This window comes from Erythranthe guttata, chromosome 14 (assembly GCF_056151865.1).
Source record: "Erythranthe guttata isolate IM_541 chromosome 14, IM_541, whole genome shotgun sequence".
NCBI lineage: Eukaryota > Viridiplantae > Streptophyta > Magnoliopsida > Lamiales > Phrymaceae > Erythranthe > Erythranthe guttata.
Genome location: NC_142546.1, coordinates 26,298,674 through 26,325,586, shown reverse-complemented (window position 1 = coordinate 26,325,586; position 26,913 = coordinate 26,298,674). Strand labels below are relative to the sequence as shown.

General features: G+C 36.7%; 7 protein-coding genes across 10 annotated transcripts; 4 read left to right on the top strand and 3 right to left on the bottom strand.

The window, feature by feature from the left end:
- The first annotated feature begins 444 nt into the window (after window positions 1–444).
- Window positions 445–2,276, top strand: LOC105972911 (GRAS family protein RAM1). Its single transcript, XM_012997889.2, has one exon. It carries the CDS (start codon window positions 806–808, stop codon window positions 2,198–2,200), a length of 1,395 nt encoding a protein of 464 aa, XP_012853343.2. The 5' UTR covers window positions 445–805; the 3' UTR covers window positions 2,201–2,276.
- Window positions 2,277–2,571: 295 nt separating this feature from the next.
- On the top strand, window positions 2,572–4,231 carry LOC105973074 (Tmem18). Its single transcript, XM_012998079.2, has 4 exons — window positions 2,572–2,838; window positions 3,294–3,399; window positions 3,620–3,768; window positions 3,867–4,231. Exons 1-4 carry the CDS (start codon window positions 2,698–2,700, stop codon window positions 3,960–3,962), a joined length of 492 nt encoding a protein of 163 aa, XP_012853533.1. The 5' UTR covers window positions 2,572–2,697; the 3' UTR covers window positions 3,963–4,231.
- Window positions 4,201–6,559, bottom strand: LOC105973072 (protein-tyrosine-phosphatase PTP1). Of its 2 annotated transcripts, none has more exons than XM_012998077.2 (8): window positions 6,161–6,559; window positions 5,920–6,016; window positions 5,756–5,838; window positions 5,513–5,647; window positions 5,040–5,174; window positions 4,809–4,957; window positions 4,593–4,734; window positions 4,201–4,504 (listed from the first exon to the last, which is right to left on the bottom strand). In XM_012998077.2, the coding sequence occupies exons 1-8, from the start codon at window positions 6,278–6,280 to the stop codon at window positions 4,421–4,423; spliced, it is 945 nt and encodes a 314-aa protein (XP_012853531.2). In that variant the 5' UTR covers window positions 6,281–6,559; the 3' UTR covers window positions 4,201–4,420. The 2 variants fall into 2 exon arrangements, with proteins under 2 accessions (XP_012853531.2, XP_012853532.2); XM_012998078.2 differs by having other exon boundaries at window positions 5,920–6,030; window positions 6,161–6,467.
- Window positions 6,560–7,115: 556 nt separating this feature from the next.
- On the bottom strand, window positions 7,116–10,667 carry LOC105973110 (protein DETOXIFICATION 54). The gene is made up of 4 exons (XM_012998126.2): window positions 10,373–10,667; window positions 9,688–9,827; window positions 8,729–9,604; window positions 7,116–8,000 (listed from the first exon to the last, which is right to left on the bottom strand). The coding sequence occupies exons 2-4, from the start codon at window positions 9,742–9,744 to the stop codon at window positions 7,452–7,454; spliced, it is 1,482 nt and encodes a 493-aa protein (XP_012853580.2). The 5' UTR covers window positions 9,745–9,827; window positions 10,373–10,667; the 3' UTR covers window positions 7,116–7,451.
- Window positions 10,668–12,657: 1,990 nt separating this feature from the next.
- Window positions 12,658–16,332, top strand: LOC105973080 (putative magnesium transporter NIPA6). 3 transcript variants are annotated; one of them, XM_012998085.2, is made up of 9 exons: window positions 12,658–13,149; window positions 13,726–13,782; window positions 13,872–13,962; window positions 14,124–14,284; window positions 14,392–14,519; window positions 15,037–15,174; window positions 15,364–15,456; window positions 15,535–15,652; window positions 15,858–16,332. In XM_012998085.2, exons 1-9 carry the CDS (start codon window positions 13,029–13,031, stop codon window positions 15,983–15,985), a joined length of 1,035 nt encoding a protein of 344 aa, XP_012853539.2. In that variant the 5' UTR covers window positions 12,658–13,028; the 3' UTR covers window positions 15,986–16,332. The 3 variants fall into 3 exon arrangements, with proteins under 3 accessions (XP_012853539.2, XP_012853540.2, XP_088669417.1); XM_012998086.2 differs by having other exon boundaries at window positions 12,793–13,149; window positions 14,410–14,519; XM_088813291.1 differs by having other exon boundaries at window positions 12,793–13,647.
- Window positions 16,333–18,045: 1,713 nt separating this feature from the next.
- On the top strand, window positions 18,046–20,060 carry LOC105973119 (cytochrome P450 714C2). The gene is made up of 5 exons (XM_012998138.2): window positions 18,046–18,432; window positions 18,512–18,738; window positions 18,832–19,082; window positions 19,148–19,478; window positions 19,549–20,060. Exons 1-5 carry the CDS (start codon window positions 18,054–18,056, stop codon window positions 19,990–19,992), a joined length of 1,632 nt encoding a protein of 543 aa, XP_012853592.2. The 5' UTR covers window positions 18,046–18,053; the 3' UTR covers window positions 19,993–20,060.
- A 400-nt stretch (window positions 20,061–20,460) lies between these two features.
- On the bottom strand, window positions 20,461–26,481 carry LOC105973039 (putative 1-phosphatidylinositol-3-phosphate 5-kinase FAB1D). The gene is made up of 13 exons (XM_012998033.2): window positions 26,051–26,481; window positions 25,445–25,670; window positions 25,324–25,357; window positions 24,735–25,229; window positions 24,446–24,590; window positions 24,037–24,357; window positions 23,469–23,960; window positions 23,054–23,379; window positions 22,844–22,970; window positions 22,603–22,758; window positions 21,458–22,486; window positions 21,119–21,385; window positions 20,461–21,036 (listed from the first exon to the last, which is right to left on the bottom strand). Exons 2-13 carry the CDS (start codon window positions 25,503–25,505, stop codon window positions 20,599–20,601), a joined length of 3,891 nt encoding a protein of 1,296 aa, XP_012853487.2. The 5' UTR covers window positions 25,506–25,670; window positions 26,051–26,481; the 3' UTR covers window positions 20,461–20,598.
- Window positions 26,482–26,913: the final 432 nt, after the last annotated feature.

The following is a 26,913-nucleotide window of genomic DNA, read 5'->3' as shown; positions in this document are numbered from 1 at the left end:
CTACACATCGAATAAAAAATTATCCAATAAACATAACTTTATCCTTATGGAAAAGTCTTAAGTTCAAACTGAGTTTTCAATAAATATGTATAGCAGTATATATTTATCATAGTGAATATTATAAATACAATTTTACGCGAATTAAAAAGTTTCGAAGCATCTAATTAGTTGCTTATTCACATGATATATTAAATGATCAATATTCTTGATGAGTCACGGAGAGTGCATCAAGAACTCATTTTTGTTGTTCTTAACGATTCATGTATAAGAGCCAAATCCCAATAGAAAACTGGTTTTTTGCACAAGAGAGAGAAAGTCAATGAAACTGGGACAATTGATTAGTGAAAAAGAAAGAATCTAAAAGTTGAAGATTGAATTTGTGAATACGGACAAGCGAACGAAAACGTTATTTAGATGCTGAATTTTTCCAAGCTTTATTTTTGTCAGCAAATTACACATGGCATTTCTTGACCTCTCCGAACCTCCCAAAGATCCAAATATACCTTTTCATAGTATTCAAACATTGAACATATTCTTGACCTTCAACACTGTTGTCTAAGCAATAAAAAGATACCTTTTGTTTCTTGTCTATACGAATATCGAATATCGAAGAACTCAAGATTTATTCCCTATGTAACAATCTTTGTCTCCATTCAATTTCACACATGAAAAACGTTTTCTTTAAATACCACTATATTTCTCCTTCTCTCTCTCTCCTCCAGTCTTTCATTTGACATTTCTCCCTTTCCTCTTCTTTCTTTCCATCTTTCACTACACATTTCTCGTTCTTCTCTCTCTGATTTCAATGTTTGGAATGGAGGTAATAAACGATGATGATTTCTTGAGCCTTAAGCTTGCCCTTGTCACAGATCCAACTTATCATGATAGAATGATAGAAACTAAGATAATCGAAACTCCGACAAACTCGGATTCAAGTGAAACCTGTGAAGAAGGCAAAATATTCTCCCTCTTCCAAACAAGGGAGCAAATGCTAAAGCAGCTCGATCACAAGACAGACACCGAAACTCTTGAAGAAGACGGAAAAGGGCTTCAACTAATCCATCTCCTCCTCATATCTGCCACATCAGTTGACGAAAACAACATCCCCTCAGCTATCGAAAACCTCTGCGAACTGTACCAGAATGTTTCCTTGTCAGGAGATTCTGTCCAAAGGGTTGCTGCCTATTTCGCTGACGGACTTATCGCAAGACTCCTCACAAGAAAATCTCCGTTCTACGATATGATAATGGAGCCCCCAACTCCCGAGGAACAGTTCTTGGCATTCACAGAACTCTACAAGGTTTCGCCATTCTATCAATTTGCTCATTTCACCGCAAACCAGTCTATTATTGAAGCCTTTGAGAGAGAGGCAAACACCAACAACAGGGCTTTGCATGTCATCGATTTCGACATATCTTACGGATTCCAGTGGCCTTCTCTCATGCAATCTCTATCAGAAAAGGCAACTGCAACAGATCGAATCTTGCTCAGAATCACAGGGTTCGCCTCGAGCTTGGAACAACTTCAAGAAACTGAATCAAGACTGGTGAGTTTTTCTAAAGGGTTTCGGAACTTAGTGTTTGAGTTTCAAGGCATTGTGAGAGGATCTAAGTTTGCGAGACCGAAGATAAGGAAGGGCGAAACGGTTGCAGCCAACTTAGTATTTCATCTGAATTCATTAAACAGTTACTCGAAGATTTCCGACACGCTAAAGTACGTCTACTCGCTGAGCCCTTCCGTTGTGGTGCTTGTTGAACAAGAAGGAAGCAGAAAAACTCAGAATTTCTTATCGAGATTCATGGAGTCGTTGCATTACTTTGCAGCGATATTCGACTCGCTGGATGATTGCCTTCCACTCGATAGTGCTGAGAGGTTAAGTATCGAGAGGAATCATCTGGGGAAAGAGATTAAACATGTGATGAACTACGATAAAGACGGGGAGAAATGTCTGAGGTATGAGAGGATGGAGACATGGAAAGGGAGAATGGAGAATCACGGGTTCTTGGGAATTAGGCAGAGTTCGAATTCTGTAATGCAGGCAAAACTGCTGCTGAAAATAAGAAGCCATTGTTCACCTGTACATATTGATGGAGAAAATGGTGGTGGTTTTAGGGTGTTTGAAAGAGATGATGGGAGAGCTATTTCTCTGGGATGGCAGGACAGGTTTCTGTTAACTGCCTCTTCTTGGTGTTGTGAATAACTTGTAACTATGTAATAATGTATACATACATCTCTTTGTTTGTTCGTTTTTTAATGAAACTTTGTTTTCGTGTTAATTGTACTTTGTTAGGATCAAAAGTGCTCATGCAATGCTCTATATACATATATATATATACAGAGATTCTGAAAGTAACACTGTTGAGTAAGAAGTGAAGAAACAATCATTGATTACTTGCCTAACTTAGTTGATCATATATATCATATGCCAAGGAGAAGGGGAAAGGTGGGGGGTACTTGAAAATTGAAATCTTTAAAGGGGTATTTATGTAATTAGATAGTACAACAGTACTAAATCTTGAGCCCTAATTTCATAATAAGAATCGGCCCTATTATTATTGTCTTTCACTTGGGCTCCCACTAAGAAACGGCGTCGTTCGCTGAGACCGATCTAAGAGAAACACGATCCAACAGAATCGAAGTTGAAAATTCTGAAATACAATTTTTGTTGTGAAGAAAATCTTGAGTAAGGGGTAAAAGATGGAGGAGCTGAAATCTGCTGTTAATGAACACATGGACCAAATGGCAGATCTGATGGAAAAGCTCACAGCGGAACTCCGCTCTGGACTCAAACCCGCCTATGAAAATTTCATTGGTTTCTTCCACGCAATTGACTGGAAGGTATTCTTTCTTAGCTTTTAGCGTCGCCCATTGTTGTTAAAATGCGTTGTTTCTTGAGACTTTGTTGAGAACGAAGATTCCGATTCTGCTGGAATGCGCTGGATAGAATTTTTTTTTTTTTTTTTTTTTTTTTTTTTTTTTTTTTTTATAATTATTATCATGAATATTAGTTGAATCTAGGATGATGTAGGATTATGAATTTTTTTATTAACTTATGATATTTATTTTTTCTTGGCCTTTTTTTCTAAAGCTTTTTGTATGCATTATGCAGTTGAAAGGAACTGAGTTATCTATAATACTTCATCAATTTTGAATATATTTTAGTTAAAATGTGTTGGCATTTCTTTTCTCCAATCAACCATTTTTTGTATATTGTTGCAAGTGCTGGATTTAAAATGTTTCTGAAGAAGACAAGATACCAAATTTGATGTTTGAATATCGTTTCTTATCTGCAGGAACCTTGGTTGATATGTCTTGTATCGTTTCATGTGATGTTGCTACTTGTAGTTTTCATGTCAAGGAAGAACATCAACTTTCAGATGTGCTTGTTCCTTCTTGCACGTATGTTTCCTTTCTACATCGTGTGCTATTGCATCATGAACTCTTACTTATTAGTAATGTTGTATGTGTGATAAATCGGTTCTTTTGGAGCATAGTTTAAAGGTGTTAGGTGAACAAAACAAACTAAGGAAATGAAGTAGAATAATTAATCAAGAATATGTTGTTATTGGTGCCCACATTGCAAAAGTAGAATTTTAACCGAAGCATTGACATTGTGCAGTTGGAGGAGTTTATCTAGCTGAGAGGCTTAATCATTTATTAGCCGGCAACTGGAAAAGCTTTGCAGGCCAAAACTACTTTGACTCTCATGGCATCTTTCTCTCCATACTTTGGTCCGGGCCCCTCTTGGTGATTGCAATCATAATCTTGGTCGGTGATTTTTCACACTTTTTTCGTGGTCTTTTTTCCTCTTACATACGACTACTTGCCCTAATTCTGTATATTGATTGTGGTCCTTTCTCTTGCAGGTCAACACCTTGTTTTCAATGTGTCATCTGATGGTGAGATGGAAGAAGGCTGAGCTCAAACATCGTGCAAGAGTAGCTCGTAGTAAAGTGGATTAGGTTGATTTTGTTTCTCTTGCACAAGAAAGGTCTTGTGTCGATTTTTTCCATTGGAGCTTCATTTTTAGGTTTTCCTGTACTTTGGTCAACTTTGAAATTTTTCCTCAGGTTTTAGTTTTAAGCGGTATTTTGTAATAGAATTTATGGCTAAACACAGCTTTCGATGTTAGGCATATCTGTTCCATCATCAAATAGATCCACAATTTAACGAATCTAAAGCAATGCAATTTGTATAATCTTTGGTCACGAAAATATTGCATTACATGAAAGATGCTGTGTCTTTACAAATGTTATGTTCTGTCCTACAGAATTAGGATTCAACCAATGCAGGTTTTGCAATTTCAGAGGGAATAAGATTCAAATAGACTCCATTATTATGTACTAATAATCACACAGTAATCGACCAAGGCCTACAAACCAAGAATTAGAATGAATTGCTCAATGAACAGTGAGAATCATTACAAATTTCCTTGATTGTTACTATCTGATATGAGATTTTCAAGCTCATCAACAATTGCATCATAGCAGAAAATATACTGCTCCTGCAAAATAAGAAGCGCATCTATCTAGTCAGCAATACGAACGAATACTGCAGTGCACACCAAGTGAAGAAGTATTACGAAACTATACCAGTGTTTGAACCATTCCGATTCGCTGTGACCTAAAAGTGGAAACTGTATTAACGAGGTCCAAAGCAGTCATGTCTCCAGTAAGAACTCTTTGGATTGTATTGTGGATGACACAATATGTTCCAGTTCTACCAATACCTGCACTGTTAGAGAAACAAGTATCAGACATTGAAGAATTCGGACAATCATTTATAAATCACGCTAATCAAAGGCAAACCTGCAGTGAACAACAATTGGCCCAAGACTACGTGGGACATGTGATATTCTTTTGAAGATTTCACGAACAGCACGAGTGTCTTTTGGCACCCCATGATCAGGCCATTCAGGATACTGAATGTGCAAAACAGACAAAGGTGACTCCTCTGACTGCAAAGTAGGATGTTTTCTAATCAAAAGTCGAGTCCCAGATTTGTCTAAGAGTTGGAAAATGATTTAACATAAGCCTCACCTCTTTGTAATTCACTTCTAAGCATCGCAGTACTAAAGAATTGTCTGTTGTCTGAATCCACTTGGTGGCAATGCATATATTACCAAACTCTCTTGGTCCATCTTCCGCTTGGAAATAATCTACACACTTATCTGTCTGCATTTAGCACAGAAAAAAATTAATTTTTTTTTCAGAAACAGAGCAGCATTAGACAGTCAAAATAATGAACCCAAAGCAATCAAGAGGATGTGAATCCAATCAACGTAAAGATCTGGAGAAAGAAACCAGAATCAATACTAGAAAGGCATTCATAATATACATACTACCAATGTAAGAGAAATAACTTATAGTAAATCTTACTCTGACCTCTCGAGATCAAGAAACATAAAGTCACTGAATATTTATGGTAACTTCCGCAAAATTAAGACCATGTCATGATACAAAGATGACTTCGATCCATTGCAACAAAATTGAAAAAATATCTGATCTCTTACATGGTAATTGTCAATCAACCGAGTGAGCATGATAATGACAGGGCAGCGATACTGGATTATCATTTCCCAAAAGTCCTCAGAAGTGTGTGTAAGTGGACCTTGAGTCGCAATAAACCCAGAAACATTTTTGGAATTCTAAAATCAAAAGAATCAGTTTTCAATGTAAAATATATAGAATCCAATTGTATTTACAATTGTCCGCTACAAAATTACAAAATAAATTCAAACAGGATAAAATATCACCTGTACAAAGCTTGCGTTAATATATCCCTTAGCTGAAGGTCTGTAATCAGAAGACTGATTCAAGATAACCCTGTTTTCGTCAACTGCATCAATGAAATCCAAACACAATCATTTCTGAAAGGTAAAATGTACATTTGAAGTATTTGTATTGCATATTAACATACATGGCAAGACATCAGTGTAACGGTTCTTAGAGTAATTAAAGCTGCTAAGAGCCACAGCACATCTATTCCTCATGTTTAAAGCTCCCATCCTATTTGCCTGCAATTAAGAATCTAGACTTTCTATATTACCTCAAATTAAATGAAAAAAAACAACAACAGAATCCATGCCAATTGCCAACCCAGCAGAGATAGGCCCCTCAGATACATGAATATATGTATGAACGGCAATTATTTTATAAACCTGCAACGTTTGGAATTCTTGGTGGATTGTTTGCGGAGAGTTGACTTTCTGAGATTTAAAGCACTCGAGAGCTTCAGAGCAGCGGCGCAGCTGATCGCCGGAGAGACGGACCATAGGCATCGTGGAATCGAAAGACTTATCCTTGGGAGTAGTGGCCGTCGCCGATCTCCGGCCGCGGCGACGATTGGCGACGACGTTACCCGTGGCTCCTAACGTTAGGGTTTCTTTCCGAAGTCAGCCCACGCCGTTAGTTACGCTACTGTTAACGGAAAAATGGTTTCATATGCCATTTAAGTCAATTTCGATTATTCACAGAAATATTATAATTGGTCTATTTACATTTCAACACCCGTAAAAACTTAGTATAAGACAAGTACATTGATATTTTCGAAAATGGGCAATTAACCCCAGAAATCCATAACCTCTCCTTTAGTTGTATGATTCCGAGGGTCGGGTGGGCATTAGTAGTTTTATGTTGGTTCAATTCAGTAATATATAGTATACAACAATTATATTTTAATGAAAACACAACAATTATATATATTTTAGGGAAATAAATAAGAGCCACCAGGCACTTAGTGTGATAGTCTAGTTTTATACCAAAGATAGAAAGTTGGATCTATGGTGACTGTGCAGCAGTTATTCAATATCTCCATTTTAGCTTTATACCAAAGATAAAAAAAATGATATATATATGAAAAGATATTTTATTATTAATATATTGATAATACTAAAAAAGCCTAAAACAATAGTGGTGTGAAAGAGATTTCTGAGACATAGGTCAAATTCAGGTGTCTGTACAAAAAGTTAAGAACTGACCAAACAACTTTAAATCTAGAAATCCCTTATCTATAACCTGATCACCATCCACAACCTTTCTTCTTTCTTCTTTCTTTTTTTGTTTTTTTGTATGCCTGAATCCCACTTGCATACCACAAACATTAATGCATTGATTGATAAAACAAACACACTTATTTTTCTTCATACATCAGATAAGCTTTTTTTCCCAACACAACAGTACGTAGAGTTGTCTATTGTGTGGTAATGCAACAATACATGCCCACCAAAAAACAAAAACAACTACTCAGCCAAGTGGAAGAAGCTTTGTCCAATTTCAGACTCAATTATGTAGCTAATAAAGTATGGTCCACCATGAATTCAAATTCTCTGCCTGAATATAATTAAGTGTTTCTTTTTTTGTAATATCTTCACAAAACCCCATACCACCAAAAAAAAAGAAAAACAAATCCAAGTAGTAAGTAGCCCACAAGTACATTAACAAATCCCCTCTTCACCCTAAAGAAACATTCCCCACTAACAATAACCCCTTTTCCTCTTCATTCTCAGCATTGCACTTATCACTCATCTCTACGCTCGAAACTTTCGACGCTCTCACAGCTTCACCTTCCCAATCCGTGCATCGTAACACAACATACAGAATCGACACAGCGCACGCAGCTTGAGCCGAGAGCAAGCCGAGCCACAGACCTGTGAAGCCAAAGCCGAGCCAGAAAGCCAAGCCGACAGCTATTGGTGACCCCACAAAGTAAAAAGACCCGAGATTGATGTGGGCCCCCACGACCGGCCTCGCTGTACCACGTAGGATGCCACAGCCTGTTGTCTGCGGGCAGTTGCCCAGTTCGCATAGTCCGATTATTGGTAAAACCAATGCAACGAGAGCTTTGAGCTCTTCGTCTTTAGTGAAGAGACCACCCCATTTGTACCTAAATATCAACGTCCAAATGACATTAATGAATCCGATTGCAAATGCACAGGCTAATGCAACCATTGCGGCTAGCTTGGCTTTGTATGGCTTACCGGCTCCCAGCTCATTGCCTACCTGCACAAATTAATTAATTATCCAATTTGGGAATTAAAAATTAAAACAAACTTACAGGATATGATGCAATTGTATATAGTAACAAATTTAATTATATTAAGACAAGGTACTCAAGATATGATGCCCATTTGTACCGGAAACTTCCGTAAGCTGATTGCATCATAAAGCATGGCCACGATTTTATTTAGGCATAACAAGAATACAAGAATGTATCAGCAGAATCACAATCTTTGATTTGTTAAGATGCATATGTCATCAAATTGACATACAAATTCAACATGACTAAACAGGATGGGATTCTTGAAACATGCACCACTTTTCTAACCACATTTATCTATACGATACGTTGAATATAAACAGTATGATGCAATCAATTAAATAAACTAATTAAAAAACAAGAACGCCTTCGAAAATATTTAAAGAAAAATAAATTAAGGGCAGTTCATAAAACCAAAATAAAGCTTTTACAGGACTAAAACGGTACGATAGCTAGCAAAGTAGACAACTGTATCAAAACTATTGCATCACAAGCATATCGAATAACCACGAGAGATCGAAAAGACGAGATTTTTACAACTTTAGATCCACATCACAAGTAACACATGTACCTAACTAGTTTCGATTGAATAAGCACCACATCCAATCCAACAAACACACGAGTGTGACAGCAATTGCAAATAATGAACATTGAATATATAATTCAAAAAAAAAAGAAAAAAAAAACTCACCCTGGCAGAAACGCAGCCAGCCAAGGCCATAGGAACGGTATACATAAGACTAGTGGTCTGAATCAAAATGCCGGTAGCAGCCACAGCCAGCTTAGGATTAGGCAAATAACCTGCAAGCACAGTCACAATCTCATACCACCACCACTCAAGGCATATTCCGGCACAGCTCGGAATCGCCAGCCTAAGAAGCCGGCCAATTCCGCCACAATCCCCGCCAATCCCGGACCTCCTCCATCTCCACTCCCACCTCCCATAAACACAAACATACCCCAATATAAGCAACATCATATGCAGATTAGTGAGCACAGAAGCCACCGCCACACCTCTAACACCCAACCCCATAACCACCACAAGAACATAATTCAACGGAACATGGAACACCACCGCCAACAGCGTGCACCACATTTGTGGCTTGGTCACACCTTGCGACCTCAAATAAACCCTCAACGGCTGCAACAAGGTGTTTGTTAAAAGGTCTGGCAGAGAATAGATGCAATATGTTGCTGCCATTGAGGTAATATCTTTGTCCTGCCCCATGAAAAGCATTATTGATTCAAGATTGATCCAAAGGGCGGTGATGGGTATGATTGCTATGAAGAGTATGAAGATCATGCGGTGGAGAGAGACTAAAAGTAGGTCCCAATTCTTGGTGCCGTAGGCTTGGCTGCAGACTGGCTCAAGGCCGGAGGCCAGACCTACTAAAACTGAATAGCCGGTGATGTTTGTGAAGCCGATGGAGAGGGCCCCACCGGCTAACTCTAGGCTGCCCAGCCTGCCCAAGAATAACACTGAAACTACTGCTCGAACATAAACCAGACAGTTCATTGCTGTTATGGGCAGCGCCATTGACCATAGCTCCTTCAATTCCTCCACCACCTTTCCCAAGAAAAAAAGAAAGGACATTTCACAAAACAGAGCAAAAGAATATGCATAAACATGTAAGAGAATGTAAAATTTACCTCGGAGGAGGAAAATAATTTGTGAGATTTGATGACGTCTGCGCCTTTTTCCGCCATTTTTTTTTCTTTCTTCTCAAGGTTGAGAAATTGTAGAGACAAGTTTAATTAGTGATCTCTCTCTGTAAGAGCATGCTGTAAACCTGCAAACAGGGGAAATACATCAAACTTCAATATAAGCAGGGTGGTGGACACTGTATATATAACATACTTTCGTTTATAATTACAAGTTGGGATTTTGTAGTGTTGAAGAAGGGATTTATTTATGGGAGAAAAAAAAGAAAAAAAAAAAAAAAGTGGAGGACTTTAGGTAATGGCGGCGACTGTGACATGGGCTTTTATGGGGACAGTGCAACTGAAGCGCAATGAAAGGACACATGAGAAAAAACCCAAACAAACAAGAAAATATTTCTATACAGATATTGAGAGATATAGGATAGCGACGGACGGTAATTATACTAATTACTAATTACTAATTACTAATTGTAGAGAGAGAGAGAGAGAGAGAGAGAGAGGGGAGATATATAGAGAGAGAGAGACGACGGAATAGAGAGCGAGCGACAGAGATTATTATGGCTTTGTACAGCACCTGCCACTGCTCCTATGCAGTTACCATAAATGCCTCTAAATTAACCAGAGAGACTAAAATATTGGTATACAAAAAATTATGGTAAATAATAATGCTCACAATTTATTGAAATATTGCAACGCCAGCGCCTGTTCTTTACTTCTACTTCCATTTTCTCTCTCAATTTCTTTATTGCATTTTCAATTTCCTTTAATCTTTACCCTCTCTAGAATAATTATTATTTAAATTTTTTTTTTTTGAAACTGTTTCAACCATTAATAGATGCTTCAGAATTGACGTGAAAGAGTAGCGAGGAGAACGGAGAGATAGAAAAAAAAATATACGTGAAAGAAGAGAAGAGAGGAGAAAGAAGAGAGAGAAAAAATTTTGTGGAAGGAAAATAGTGATATGTGGTATTTGTTTTCTCATTTATTTTTACGTAAATATCTATCTTGTACCAAAAGGTGAAATATCTTGCCCAAGGCTCCATTCCTTGCCCCCACAAGTATTTAATGGAGGGAATATAAATCATGGTAACTCAATGGCACGTTAAGGTAGCGGACCGAACTTGTAAATTTATTTAAGGGCAAATTACCAAAACCCCCCTGAGGTAAGCCTAAATAACGAAAATCTCCCCCATGTTCTCGTAATTACGAAAACCCCCCTTGACTAACGGTTGACCGAATTTTTTTAACCGAAAACGTGAAATGTCTATTATATCCTTCTGTTAAATATGTAAAAAATAAAGGGCAAATTACCAAAACCCCCCTGAGGTAAGCCTAAATAACGAAAATCCCCCCTGACATCCCTTTCAGTTGATGATTTATTGCTTTTATAAATTTATTTATTACTTTGTAATTTGTATTGATAATTTGATATTATAATTTTTTATTTTTTTTATTTATATATTTTAATTGATTTTATTTATCTAGAGGAGTATTCATACGGATTTATGCTTTTAGCTTGAATGATGCATGGTTGTATTTCTCGAATTGTAAAATATTTAATTTTATATATAAAAAATAATTAAATTTTGAAATCTCATTCATTGATTTTTTTTAATCCAATAAAAATACATTGTACATTCATAATGATTGATTATATTTGGGTTTAATTTAAGAAAAATAAGTATTTTGTACATTCATAATGACCCCTCATTAAATAAAATGCTTACAATTACCCCCCTAAGGTTAATTTCGAGTAAAAGGGCAAAATTGGTATTATCGGAGGAATATTCGGGAGAATCAAAAAGATTCTATCGAGTCTAACACCGTTAGAGCGATTTGTAAGACGTCTGCATACCTCAGGGGGGTTTTCGTAATTACGAGAACATGGGGGGGTTTTTCGTTATTTAGACTTACCTCAGGGGGGTTTTGGTAATTTGCCCTTTATTTAATTTATATAATTTTTTTTTTTTGATAAAGAGTTAAGAGACATTCATTGATCTAACAAATTAAATCTACACATATATTAGACTAAAATAAGGGTCGTCCAGCCAATTCACCTTTATTATATTAATTGAGAAGTGATTCGTGGATAGCTCTATCATGCGCAGCATATACGTAGTAGCGCGCCTTTTGCTTTGTGTGAAGTAGTAATTCTTTTACGGTGTTGGTGTTAATTAATGACTTTATTTTATTTTCAAGAAAATGACTGTACAATTAGTTTACGAATCGAACATATGCTAATTTTTTTTAGGACAAGCATCGCATAATAGGTACAAATAATTATTATTAAAAAATAAAACACTGACGAATCTATGGGCCGAAGGGGATTAATATGATATTAATTTATACGAAAAAAACAGTAAGTTGGTACTAATTAATATAAAATGGATGACAAAAGCATACTTTAGAATTGGCATCTTTAACTTATTGTATATCATGCAACTTTCCATAATTATATTTTTTCTTGTAAAAAATAATTTTCAATACCAATTTATTTTTTATATAGAATGATAAAAATCTCAGTTATTTACTTATTTTTGGTATAATATTCAAGTTGAGTGGCCCACCTTGTCAGCCGAAGTGGGCTTATATTATGGGTTTAGGCCAGTCTGCATATTGCTAGTGAAATGGGCTACCATATAATAATGGGCTTTATCAATAAAGACTTTAGTACTTCATTTGAATTTTGTCTTCTTTTAATGTAGTAATAATTATGAATTATTACAACTTAAAATCATGTAGGCCTCTATTTAATATCATACAAATTTTAATTTCTCTGAATATTGTGCCAAACTTAGTAATCTCAACTTAAAATTGATAGGCTATACATATATGATTTTCCCAATTAAATTGAATTTAACTTATTGAGAATAACATAGACCCGAAACATATATTTATTAGTATTATTTAAATCTAAAATTCGAATATTTATCTAAATAATCTATTTATTTATTAATAAAATTACAGCTAGCTAAATAAAGCAGGGAATGAATGGTGTTTGTAAGAAATTCCCTCCAATTCCAAATCCCTAGGCCCCCAATCGAGAACCAGCGTATAAATAGCGTCTATCCTAACATTGACCCACCTCTCACTAAGACTGCCAGATGAAGGAAAACCAAACAACGTATACTATACAGTACACATACATACATGAAATTCGCCCCAAATCAAAAGCCCTAGCATACAAAATCTTCCCAGCAGCTGCTTGTAGTTGTAATTATTGCTTTTATTTTGTAAGTTTGTCAATAATGTGCTGCAGCAGATGAAACTTGAATTCCGGGGGCATCTCGACCAAGAATATCATTGCCAGATTTCGATCGTGTCGGGTCATGTATAGAGCTAATTTTATCGGTTTCGGATTGGCCGTGGGCTCGAGCGCGTTTATTGGATCGAGCTTCATCATCAAGAAGAAGGGTTTACAGAGAGCTGGCGCATCTGGTTCTCGTGCTAGTAAAGCTTCATTTCAATTTTTCTTTTTTTCTTATTTAGAGCTTGTTTTGTAGTTTCGCTGTGTAATCTCGTGTGAATACTGGATAGATTAGGGAAAAAATAAATAAATTATGTAGCTCTTAAATGGCCGTGCGCACATGAAATTTACTTGCCAGCTATGGGAACGGTAAACGGGTCTGAGTTTTTAGTAACAAATGATAATAATTGAAATTGTTAATCAAATAAACACATATGGGTACGAAAAGAGCACATAATTTAAGTCGGTATGCCGGTCATCATTCTAGAGTACTTGCAGGTTTTTGGTGTATGTAGGCATCGGTTAAAGTTAGTGTTTGCAAAGGTTATATGCGTGCTTGACAGTAATCACTCATCATAATGAAACTACTTCGCTACTCAAGTATTTATAACGGATGAAATTTGTTAAGTACGGCCTATTTTGCAATTTACGTTTGGGGGAATCGCTTATTGAGAAGGAGAAAGCTTGTATAGAACCTATATGTGGGTTTCACTTTCACATATTGACGTCTTGGCTGTTATTTCACATCATTCTAACGATTGTAAATATATGAAATGAAGGTTCAGGAGGATATGGATATTTGCTGGAACCACTTTGGTGGATTGGAATGTTTACTAGTAAGTCGTCTTCATTTTTTTTTTTTTTTTTGAGAAAAAGTTAGTTTGTTGCTTTTATGACTACTCAAACTTGAATATCATCCTCTCAGTGATTATGGGGGAGTTCGCCAATTTTATCGCTTATATGTATGCACCTGCTGTCCTTGTGACACCACTGGGAGCATTAAGTATAATTGTCAGGTAAATGTGTGTTTAATGTCCTTACCTTTCTTAATCCAATTTCCTCCCTACAAGAAAGAACTTCCGTTAACAAAATTCACTTTTCAGACCTTATTATTTACAACTAAGTAGCAAATATCATACAAAGATAAGAACTAAAGAAGTATTTATTTCATTGACAGTGCTGTCTTAGCTCATTTCTTACTGAAAGAGGAATTGCGGAAGTTAGGAATATTGGGATGTGTTCTGTGTGTAGTGGGTTCTACAGTCATTGTGCTTCATGCACCTGGTGAACATAGTATTAGCTCAGTGGAAGAAATCTGGGAATTAGCTATACAGCCAGGTGAGAGCATGCACTTTGCTTGCTGTTGTATAGATTTTCTTCCATTCTCTACTATAGAAATGTAAAAACAAAGTTGTTTTTAATAGCTTTAAAATTTCTTGGTTCAGCTTTTCTTTTGTATACAGCTTCAGCAGCAGCTGTGGTATTGGTACTTGTGTTGTATTGTGAACCACGCTATGGGCAGACAAACATCATGGTTTACATTGGAGTTTGTTCTATAATTGGATCCTTAACAGTAAGTATAGGTCCTACTTTTGACTACTTGGTATAAATGTATTCACATCTATGCAAATCACTTTTAGGTTCTCAGCTGAGAGCTGAAATAGTTGTTATTAACATAAAACAGATAATATTGAGATACATCTCAATATTAGGATCCATCTCTGGCATTTTGACATTGAGATCTTTGGATACTCGAAAGGAGCAAGTGAGATAAAATAGAAATAACTTCTGCGTGTCCTTAGTCAATGCATCGCAGATGTTTGGATTGGCTCAATTTTCTTTTAAATGACTTCCCAGATAGTATTTATCATGGAGCAGAAAAATAATATGTGGTAGTAAGTATTAATTATATAACCATGCTCCTCTATATCTATGAATTTGCTTTCTCTTTTGCAACCCATAGCGCTAGATGGCTTCTATTTGTCTTTAATTCCTCATTCTGAGCTGGGGAAAAGGAAAATTTTCACCAAAAGGGCATGTAGGAAATGAGTACTGTTCATTTGATAAAAAAGGGTGCTGCTTCATTGCAGGTTATGAGCATTAAAGCAATAGGTATTGCTATAAAACTCACGTTAGAGGGCTCTAGCCAGGTAGCCTACTTCAAGTCCTGGGTATTTGCCATGGTTGCAGCTACATGTATAATCACTCAATTAATCTACTTAAACAAGGTTGCTTCCCTTCTCCCCCTTCGTGAGTTTCAGTATCCATTTCATTCATAACACACTTATGTTGCAGATATTAGCATTTATGAGTATTTAGTTGCTTTACTTTCTTTCTTTTAGGATTTGTTAAGTACATACAGGTGCATATAAAGATGCTAATGTTTAGAAAGAATATTTGTGGTTTTTTTTTCCCAGGCTTTGGACACATTTAACACTGCTGTAGTATCTCCAATCTATTATGCCATGTTCACATCGCTTACAATTTTGGCGAGTGCCATAATGTTCAAGGTATTTAAGAATGGTGTGTCTTGTGGTGATTTTACAGTGGCAATTTCGGTTTAAAACTCTAACCGTCTGCTGCTACAGGATTGGTCTGGTCAGAGTGCTAGTAGCATTGTTTCAGTTCTCTGTGGGTTTATTACCGTGCTTTCTGGTACAATGGTCTTGCACAGTACTAGAGATCCAGAAAAACAGTCATCTGCAGGTAATACCCTCCACCTTTCTATACAACCAATTGCCGTGAATTTCATGACCAGCTGAGCATGTACCAAGTGATCACTACTCAAGATTTTTTTTTTTTTAATATTTTCCTGTGTGACACGATAATAATTACTTTCAAGATCATGCAATGCTGAAGCCCCTAGGAAATATTCCTGACGACTCTAGCTTTTAAATGCTCTCCCCTGCAGATTATTCAGCGATTACTCCTCAAATATCATGGCTTGTCCATGCGAATGGCGAGATATGGAAACAGAAAGACAATGATGAGTTGCATACAGAATATGTGGCAATCATTCATCAAGATCATTTTAAGTAGGGGAAAATCTCGGATCATGATCTCTCGAGTAGTTTCTCCCAGAGCATTATTGGAGCACTAAAATTTGTCATGAAAGTAAGTAGTGAAGATCAATGTAGATTTTCCGGTAAGCTCTTCCCCAAAGTCACAAAGTTAATATATATATTTTTTAAAATATTCTTCATGTTGATCGAGAATTATAGTTCTTTGGTCAACATTTTGGGTCTGAGAAATGTAAGCTAGATGTGTAATAACTTGCAAAGCCATTCTTTAATCATTTACTATTTGTTGTACGAATTCTGGTTCTGACGAAATTAGAGCCTTTTGCACAGAAAGATGAATGGAAGATTTTTTTTTTTCTCTCTGAATTTCTCTGTAATCTTCATCTCTGAATTGTAGTGTTATTATATTCTTTTTTTTTTGATGAAATGAATAGAAAATGATGTAATGATATTTGAAACAACCTGTCACTAAAACTGAAGGTAACAGGTAACAGCCTAAGAGGGATAGCTCTCATGTGTTCTGGTATCCGTAACGGAAATGCTATTTGCGGTCACAAAATTGCTATTCGCGGTTTTTCACCAAACCCCCCAAAACTTTTAAAAATATCAAAAAACCCCCCAAAACTGCAAATAGCAAAAAAAAAAATCGAAAATTCGAAATCAAGCTTGAAGAAGGGTTGGGCTTCAATTTTTTACGTAATTTCAACTCTTTCATGTGCAATATGCATTGGGTAGGTCAATTACGGAACCAATTTCATGTTAAAAAGCCCTACAAATCGATTTGTAGGGCCTTTTTTTTCGCAAAAAAATGTTCGAACGCCCAAGATGGGCGCCCAAGGCGTGTACGAACGCCCGGGATTTCTGTTGTAGCGTAGCAAGAAGCCCCAAATCCTTGATTTGGCGAGGAAAGACTGCACTGCTTTGGGCCCAGGAAGCGAAGGGAATGAGCTCGGCTGCTTCTCCTCCACACTTATTTTTCTCCGTGCCCGTTCCGCATGCGCTTCGCGCGCAATTGGCGCTTTGCTCTCCTCTTATTCTTCATTGGACGGTTCGGATGGACTTCGCCGTTCTTTCCCAACTAAAATAGAAAAGGTAGGTTATAAACCTCGAGATGTCGATTCGTTTTCCGCCCCCAATGAGATGGGGAATTTGTAACCCCCTATTTAGACTTTCGGGCCCTTCATCTTTCTGAATTGAGACCCGGCCCGGGCCCGGCTCGCGTCGTTCCAACAACTGGCGGGGAGCACCTCAGTATACGATCGCGCGCAGTAACTGGGAGTCCTATTACACTTAAGGCCAACTTCCATTCACCAAACCAAGGTTCATCTCGTGTAGTGATTGTGGACTCGTACAAGGATATCCCATCTTGGGCGTTCGAACATTTAAAAAAAAAAAAAAAAAAAAATTTTTTTTGCACTGGACGCCCAACTCGGGCGCCCAAATGCAGTTTGCACGCCCAACTTGGGCGTGCACTGCATGAATGGGCGCCCAAGTTGGGCGTTTACGCATTTTGGGGGGTGTTTTTGGATTTTTTTGGAAAGTTTTGGGGTTTTAATGAAATAAAGTGTTTTTTTGGGGGGTTTTGTTAGAAACCGCAAATAGCAATTTTCAAACCGCAAAAAGCAATTCCCTATCCGTAATCATCAGCGGGATCATGGTTTGCATAAAACAAAACGTCCTCCTAACAAATACCAAGTTTAATACAGTACATCCCAAATGTGCCCAATAGTCGATTCAGTTCAGCTTATGTTATACTACTCCATTAAGGTTTGTTTGACTTCCAAACACCTCCTCGAACAAATCATCGTATAAACTTTGTAATCATTTTTTAAGACAAATCATCGAGAGGATGTTTACTGAAAGTCTGAAATACACAAAATATACTTTTAGTTGATAAATTCGTTTTTAGACTCATTCTTCATGTATTACAAGTAAATTTAGTGGGTGAATCAGTAAAATAATAACCTTTAAAGTTCCATTTAAAACTTAACATGTGACCAAATGCATCAAATCAAGAACGTTTGGCAAACGCTGTTGATACTGACTTAAGCTTAATCAGAGAGTGTGACATTTCAAATAAAGCATAAATGCAGACACTGTATCGATTATCTAGCCGTAGTAAAACAAGTGAACAGCTAAAATTCAAAAACATCTGGTCACGTTATAGTTTCATGGAGATTCAATTTTCCTTCCAAGTGTTTCTATCCTTTGCTTTGGTAGTAATTCTTGGACTCGTTTTCAGAGTATACTGTGCCCTTATCACAAAGCCGCACCGACTCCGCCACGCCTTGAGACAGCAGGGCATCGGAGGGCCACCGTCAACTTTTCTACTTGGAAACATCTCCGATATCAGACGAGCTCGAATCTCAGCCCCTAAGGCGGGGGCTGCCACCCCCTCACCACCGTTTTTTCATAATTGTGGACCTGCTCTGTTTCCCAGTTTTTACGAATGGAGGAAGCAATATGGTTAGTATTAATCTGCTTGCTTTTTTAGTTTCCTTTACTTTTCCTTCCGTATCTTACAAATGATTATTCTATTACACAGGTGAAATATTCATGTTCTCCCTTGGTAATATACAACTACTACATGTGAATCAATATGATATAGTAAGAGAGATAACTACATGCACATCACTGGATTTGGGTAAGCCTAAATATCAAGCAAAAGAGTTCCATTCTTTGCTTGGTGACGGCATTTTGACTTCAAATGGCGATTTCTGGGCTCATCAGAGGAAGATTCTTGCTCCTCAACTATTCATGGACAAGGTTAAGGTATATGTAATAACCATGTTATTAATTTCATACAAAAAATTTCCTTTTTCTCGCCGTATTTTAAAAATGCATCTTTTGATTTTTTTTTTCTAGGGAATGATAAGTTTGATCCAACAGTCTACAATCATATTGATAAACTCATGGAAAGATGTGATTGATGCTGAAGGTGGTGTAACAGCAGATATTAAAATCGACAATTACCTGAAGAAATTCTCCGGTGATGTAATTTCCAGGGCTTGTTTCGGAAGTAGCTATTCTGAAGGGGAACATATTTTTCAGAAACTAAGAGATCTTGAAAAAATTTCATCCAAGAAAGTTTTATCTACAGGGATTCCATGCATGCGGTAAACCCTTTTCTTCACTCGAATTAATGAGTAAAGTTATGACTTTTTAATTCTCGATTATGCAGATATATCCCTACACAGAACAATAGGAGAGCATGGGAATTAAAGAAAGACATAAAAGCACTGATATTGAAGCTGGTAAATCAGAAAAACGAAGCCACATCGGAGAATAATCTGATGCAAAGGGTTGTTGAAGAAGCTGAGAGCGTCGATTTTATCGTAGACAACTGTAAAAACATTTATTTGGCTGGATACGAAACTACTGCTATTGCAGCCACTTGGTGCCTCATGCTATTAGCTTCAAATCAAGAATGGCAAGATCGTGTAAGAGCAGAAGTTCTTGAAATCTGCAACGGCCGAATCCCAAATTCCGATTCCATCAAGAAGATGAAACAGGTATATATATATAAATATGTCGGGAAATCAAGCTAACTGTCATATGATTCTTGTTCCTTTTTCTTACCAGCTGACAATGGTCATCAATGAATCACTAAGACTTTATCCACCGGTGGCTGTTGTGTCGAGAGAGGCATTAAAAGACTTGAAATTCGGGAATACTTACATTCCAGAGGGTGTTAACATTTGGATAATGGTGACAAGTTTGCATACAGATCCAGATATATGGGGGCAAGATTCTTACGAGTTTAAGCCAGAAAGGTTTTCGAATGGTATAAGTGGTGCATGCAAACTCCCACACTTGTACATGCCGTTTGGAATCGGGCCGAGAATATGCTTGGGAATGAACCTAGCATTGGTTGAACTCAAGATTCTTCTCTCTCTCATCTTGTCCGATTTTTCGCTCTCTCTCTCTCCAAAATATGTTCATGCTCCTTCTTTGCGTTTGGTCATCGAGCCCGAAAATGGAGTTGATCTTGTTATGGAAAAGCTCAATTCCCCTGTTATTGCTTGATTTTACTGTATGTGTATAACTTATAAGAGCATATAAAATTTTAAATAAAAAGCCAATTTCCATGTTAATCTTGATTCTTGCACCAATAATTTTTTTCCTCTTCAATGGAACCAAATATTCTGATGAAAATACCAGTTTCCAGAGCAACATATACATTTTCGAAATATTACAGTTTTCATCCCTTAACTTTGCACCAATTTCATATTTGGTCGCCCATGTTCACAACAAATACATTTGGTCCCTTATGTTTCAATAATTTAACACTTTTGGTCATTTCCGCCAATTTAACGTTAGTTCATCAGATAAGGCAGTTATGGAAACACGTTTGGTTCCGTTAGTACTAACGGAAAATTGATGGGAAGGGCTAAAAGTGTTGATTTTTTTAAATATAGGGGACCAAATATGAAATAGGTGTAAACTTGAGGGGTGAAAACTGTATTGTTCCCTATACATTTTATAGTCACTCTGTACCAAAAAAAAATGCCTCAAATACCAAGCCCATTTTTACAATTACTCAGCAGTGTATACATACAAAAAAATGATATATATGTACGATAGAACACCAGAAATTATATACTCTGGCGATCACTTATATACAATGACTTTCTATATAATCATGGACTCAGCCATAAAGAAGCCATTTTCTTTACCATGGTGTGGAGATTTTGAAGAACCTTCTTTTCCTTGTTTTTGAGACACCGAACGAGACGAATCATCATCCTCATTGCATCGTTTTTTAGCCTTCTTATGTAACGAACCATTTTCGAAAGCGAGCCCACAAAGGTTGGAAGATCTCTGCGAACACCAATGATCTGGCACACTCAAGAAGTGTGTATCCATAAATTTCCTGAATCTCTTTTTGTACTCAATTGGAGAGATAATAGTTGGCTGCTGGTTTTTAGGAACAATGAGCGAAGATTTGACCAAATTCTCGAGCTGCTTATCCCATGTATACTGCCTCAGATAGTCTATTATGCCACATCCCAATTCCCGGCTTTGAGTATCCACTCCCACGAGTAGAGAATAATCCATCACATTGATCGACTAAACGAAAATAAAATAATAAAAATTTATCAGCCATGTTAGTTACCGGATAAAATACTATCAATAATTTGAATAAACTCACATTGAGGAAATTAGTGTCGTTGTATATAGCCCTTTGCAGATTTCTCTTCGATTTCCTACTAACATAAAGAGGCGAGACATTCATATCGTTCACGAAATTTTGATCCAAAAGAACATCTCCCGAATTATCGCCAGCTGTACTAAATCGAGCGTGCAGAGCTCCTTTAAGATCATACTGTCTAGATATATTCCGACCAAATGAAAGATTCTCCATCACAAGTAGATCATGTCTCGTTTCCTTCCCGTTTCTTGGTGCTCTTATGATAACCTTCAAGCCAAGATTTGTAAAGAAAAGTGAAAATTCTAAAAGAGTTGATAAATAATAAATAAAAAAACTAACCTGGTAAATTCCAAGAATTTTAGCAAGACAGGTTTGATTTCCCAGCTCACGGCACTGATTCATGTACTCGAAGTACTTAACAGCAAACTTGACAAACGAATCAAATTCAATCTTTTGAATTTCCTTGATGATAAAACGATCGTCTAGTGTTTTTGCAAAGAATGATTTACTTTTTCCACCTTTCGCATCCCAGTTTCTACAACGGCTTAAAGAAACAATATAGTCGAATTCAGAAGGGCAGCACCAATTTCTCAACCGAAAAAACTGGCTGGCGAACACACACACAACGGAGTATTTACGTTTTCCTTGATATGCTCTCAAACCCATAGAAACTTCTCTGTGGCTACCAGCACTATACGAAATCAACGAATCCAACATATCCGAGTCTTGGAAAATCGACGATTCCAAGTTGGCATCATCGATCAAAGAAAATACACGTTTCAGCCTCTTAAAACCTGTTCCTCTTTCTTTTCGAGCAGAACCCTCATCAAGATTATCCTTCAACAGTGTAAGTGCACAAGCTATTATGCTACATAATTCATCTTCATAATCAGACACGATATATTCATTGCTACCGAGAGGAATGTGCAGCTTCGAACCCTCATCTGTAATCAATTTCTGAGCAGTAGATTCTGCAGCGTAGCTACTAAAAGACTCGATTTTTGGCAAGTATCCTCTCTCAAGATCCTCCATGCATTTATGTAAAATGTCGGAAAATGGGGCCCACATCAAATTTTCACCGTTTTCGAAGTTAGATAACAAGGAATTATCTCCTGTAGATTCTTCAACTTGTCCATCAATTTGAATCTCACGACATTCTTCTTCCGGAGTTCCATTTAGGTTTTCTTGCGCGTGTGAGCCGATTGAATTAGTATCAATTACCTTAACATTGGATGAGAGCAGTGCGCTGAGTCTTCGATCCCATATACATGATTCGAGTAGAAGTTCCAACCGGATTCTGTTCAATCTTAGAAGTTTACATGCAGCATTATATTCTCTTTCATTCTTAACAGCATCTTGAATGTTGACCTAATATTAATTTGCATGCATAACCGAGCAAAAATGAGAATGGCCTAAAAATTTCTTCACACAATGAAAATATTTTTTGAAATATCTTGAGTCATATCTATCAGAAACTACCTAACCTCAAATCGAGATTTTTCCTGCTCGAGCATCTGCAAAATATCGGAAAATTTCTTGCTTGACCCCTGAATGTTCAGAGTTACCCCCACGTATCGAGATGCTATTTGCTCCAAAGATTTTTTAATATCAATGAACACTGAAATCCCTTTCGAATACACCTTAACATCATGATATTAAAAAAAAACAAAAGATCTCAGTGGAGTTAAAACAATAAAACAACAACAACATTTATAAGCTACATACATTCTTATAATCTTTCTTAAGAAAGTCTCCTCCGACTGAACCGCGAAACTCCATCTGCTGAGATGGCAGAGATACAGAATAAGTCTCAACCGGTGAGTACTCAAACATTGCAACCATGGGACCCAACCTGAATTTTAGCCAAAAATGACAAATATGTTATCGAACAAACATATCAGTAAGAATCACAAAAGAGGTGAAAATTAGGCATACCCAAAGAAGTAGAGGAAATTGCAGTGCCTAAGTTTCCCATACCCACAGCTTGATGGATTGTTGAACGAAGAGTGATTCGAAAAACTGAGTTCCAAAAACTTGCCAAATGATAAACTGCATGCATCACCGGACATTAATACCCTTCTTGTACAGTTTGATTTACACCGACCACAACGGCTCCACATCCAAATTTTCCCTTCATTTCCCCCAGGCAAAGTTTTTCTTGCAGACATATTTCTGACTTGGATTTTGAGTTGCTTATTATGATGTACATAGTAGGAAATGTGTGCCTCAGGTGTTTCGTTACAAGTCTTGCACTGGATTTTCTGCGTGGGGAAATTCTCCGTAAGGTCTAGGAATATTTCAAAACATCAACTTAGAGAAAACACTGGTAAAAAAGTTGACTTGGAAAAACCTGATTGAGCAAATTATCCTGCAAAAAGTTTCCAAGAGGAACATCGAAACTCCGGTAAAACTTAATGTGAGAAAAACGACTCTTTTTACATACGATGCCTTTTGAAGCATTTCGTCTCGACATCAAAACTAAAATACTCTCCGAGTCTAGTACTGGGGAACTCTCAGAAAAGTCGGAAAAAATAGGAAAATTTAAGTTTTCTGACTCGTTTTGATGGAAGCCATCCGAAATGGGAATATCAATTATGAATGGCGTGTGCATTTCTGTATCGGAGTCCTTGTAGCCCGAAGAAAGGGTTGTCTCATCAGTAGGAATAAGTGTCAACTGTTTAACGGTTAGCGCCACATCAGCAGGAGAAATTGTGGAGAACATTGCACTCTGATCTAAAAGGAAATAAGTCTCCAGCATCAAATGATATGCCATCACAACTGCACGTCGGATAACACGTTTAATCCTTTTCAACTCATCACTGTTAGCTCCCATCAGCACAATCTGTGCATTGCAAATTGCATTTTTTAAGTTCAAAAAAAATTATGACAAAAAAGTGTTTGTCTGAAGAAAGACTTACTGTACATCCAAGCTGTGAAGAACATCCCTCAAGGAACATCAAAGTTTTACTCGGCTTTTTTCCGCACACATGAGAAACATCATGTTCTTCCACGAATTTTTCAATACGAAAGGAATCGCACTGCCAAAGTTTCGGACCTATTGCAAAACCAATGCAACGAGCAACTCTCTCTAATCGGTGGAGATTCATATCGAAGACTAATGTCATTCCTTTCGAAAGAATCGAGTCTTGTATATCACAAGAAACTGATTTCTCAACGAGAACAACATTTGGTTGGTACTTCTCTATCATCTCAAGTGTAGACTTCAATTTATTCTTCTCCTGTCAATTTAATGATAAAATGATCAGAAAATAGACAATCTCTTACACTCTCAAGATAAAAAACGATATATTTTTTTTTTAAACTTACCTGTTGCATTGATTCGGATGAAGATAACCCACCAGAAGAAAGATCTAGGGAACCATGTATCAACAGCAGTGTCGGATTCTCGTACTTTTTTGGCATACGTTTGTCAGCCGCGTGCTTTTTGAAGACTAGCCCTTTGATAAGTCGACTGCGGAGTTGAAATAGGACCCAAGTTTAAATTACATCCATCAAATAAAATGAATTCTATGGAACACTAAACAGGCTCGTTTTCTAGCTTAAGAGGACATATTTTTCTTTGCGAGAAAAAAAAATCAAGAAACAGAATGATTACCTTTGAGTACGCAAACCAGTTGCAATGCATTTAACCTTCACATATCCATCACAATCCATTGCCTTCATCTCATTTGTGTCGAGCTTCACAAAATTAGCAGCCTCCCAGGATAAAGAAGTCACTATATCCACCCAATTCTCATCACTATTTCCCGAAGAATTAACACCCGCGGACTTAACCAGTTGACTAACAAGGCCCGTAAATTTCTCATTCCTAATATTGTTCATTGCTCTTTTAAGCTTTTCCTCTTTAAAATTTACAACACTATCTATGATGACATCATCCTCCTGGTCTTCTGGTTCTGATGGAAGCCAAAATTCAGCGTCCACTTCATTATTTGTGAGAGATGCCTCGTATCTCGTAACCGATGAATCCACTCTTCTCACATTGTTATTGACTTGTCTAACTTCTAAGTTTGAGTCATTAAGATACTGTTTTAGTAAAGAATCGGAATCTTCTAGGGTGCTGTCTGTACTGATGTTTTCCATATATTCCCTGATATAGAGGAGGATAAAAGAACGCATTGTAAGCATGAAATGAAGTTGAAAATATTACAACCATTATCGAAAAGAAATGATTATTTCTATACCGGGTACAGAAGTTTGCATCAACCGAGATATCACCTGAGAAAGAAAAGTGCAAATTAAGGACACATTAAAAGTAAAAAGCATTTTAAAGCAGAGAAAAATATAAAGAGCAAAAGAGCTTACTGCAACTCGATACAGAACTGTCGCTGCTTCTTAATGAAGCCGTAGGAACGATTGATGGCATTGTAACCTCGAATCCGATATATAAACACAGTATTTATCGCATTTTCGATTAAAAAGATGGCAACATTGAACAGATTGCCCCTAAGTTTATGTTCGTTTTCCTGCTCTTAATTGGCTTTGCCCAACACAATTATGGCATATGCATTACATTTGATACCCTTTCAGCCTGCGTATTAAATTTGAACAAGTTCAGAAATTCAATCTGTTTATGCAGAAAGTGTGACAAAACAAATGTGCTGCTGAAATCTAACTTCTAAGGACATAAATTCCAACAGTTAGATTGAGAAAACATAAGTAATCGAAGCAAAAAAAGATTAAAAATATAAACTTGATATGCAGAGCAGGAAACAAGAACGAATCACCAAAGCAGCGAAGATTTTATTGAAGTCCCACAAAATATTCATTAAATCATACTAACCCCCATAATCAAGAATTGCAAATGACATGTGATTAAGTCAAGTAAACTCAACGAAGACAGAGAAAATCAAGAAAGCAATTCAAAGAAGATAAAGAAAGAAGAAAAGGAATGGTTTGATGATAACTTACTGTTAAAACAAATCCGCAGAACAAGTAATCTTGACCTCAAACTACTCCCAAAGAATATTATTAGCAGAGATAACCAATTTTCAAGAAAGGAAGAATTTAAAATCTTTGAAATTCAGGAACTGAAAAAGTGAGAATGGAGAATTAAACAAGTATTTTATGAATGAGCTGTGAAATAAGAATGAACTCGACAAGTTTGCACTTTGCAGGAGGACGAGAGAGGAGACAAGAGAACAAAAAACGATTTTTTTCAATAAAACGAAATTCAAAAACAAATCTCCAAAATGGGGCCCACACCCCAGAAAATTTTCGAATTTTTACTTGTGTTCTTTGATCGTGTTAAGCAGTTATGGTGATGAAACTCGTGGAAGCTAATGTTTAAAGTATAATAATATATGAACATGAAATCACGTTTAATTATGTTAAATCTTGATAGAGATCAAATGAATATCAATAATTTATTTATATTATAATATTCATTTATTAATTGGGCCTCTATTTTATTAATTAGGTTTGTGACCCATTTATTGATTTCGACCCATTTACAAGATCCACTGGACCTGGGTTTCTGCTTCGTATATTTATATGGGCCTTTTCAGATTTATATAAAATCATAATGGGGTGGTCAATCTATTATTTATATAAAATAGTATATATATAAATTATAAAGAATAGATTTAATTGAAGCATTATACTTGTACAGATGGAGATAGTTATGCAGCTTTGGCCGGTTTAATAAGAAGAGCCAAGAAAAGGTGGCAGCTTTTATATTAGGCCGGCCTCAGCCGTAAAAGGGCTTTTGTATTCAATGTTATTTCAAATTACTGACTTTATTAAATTACTCTTTGATAAATAAATTACTGTAT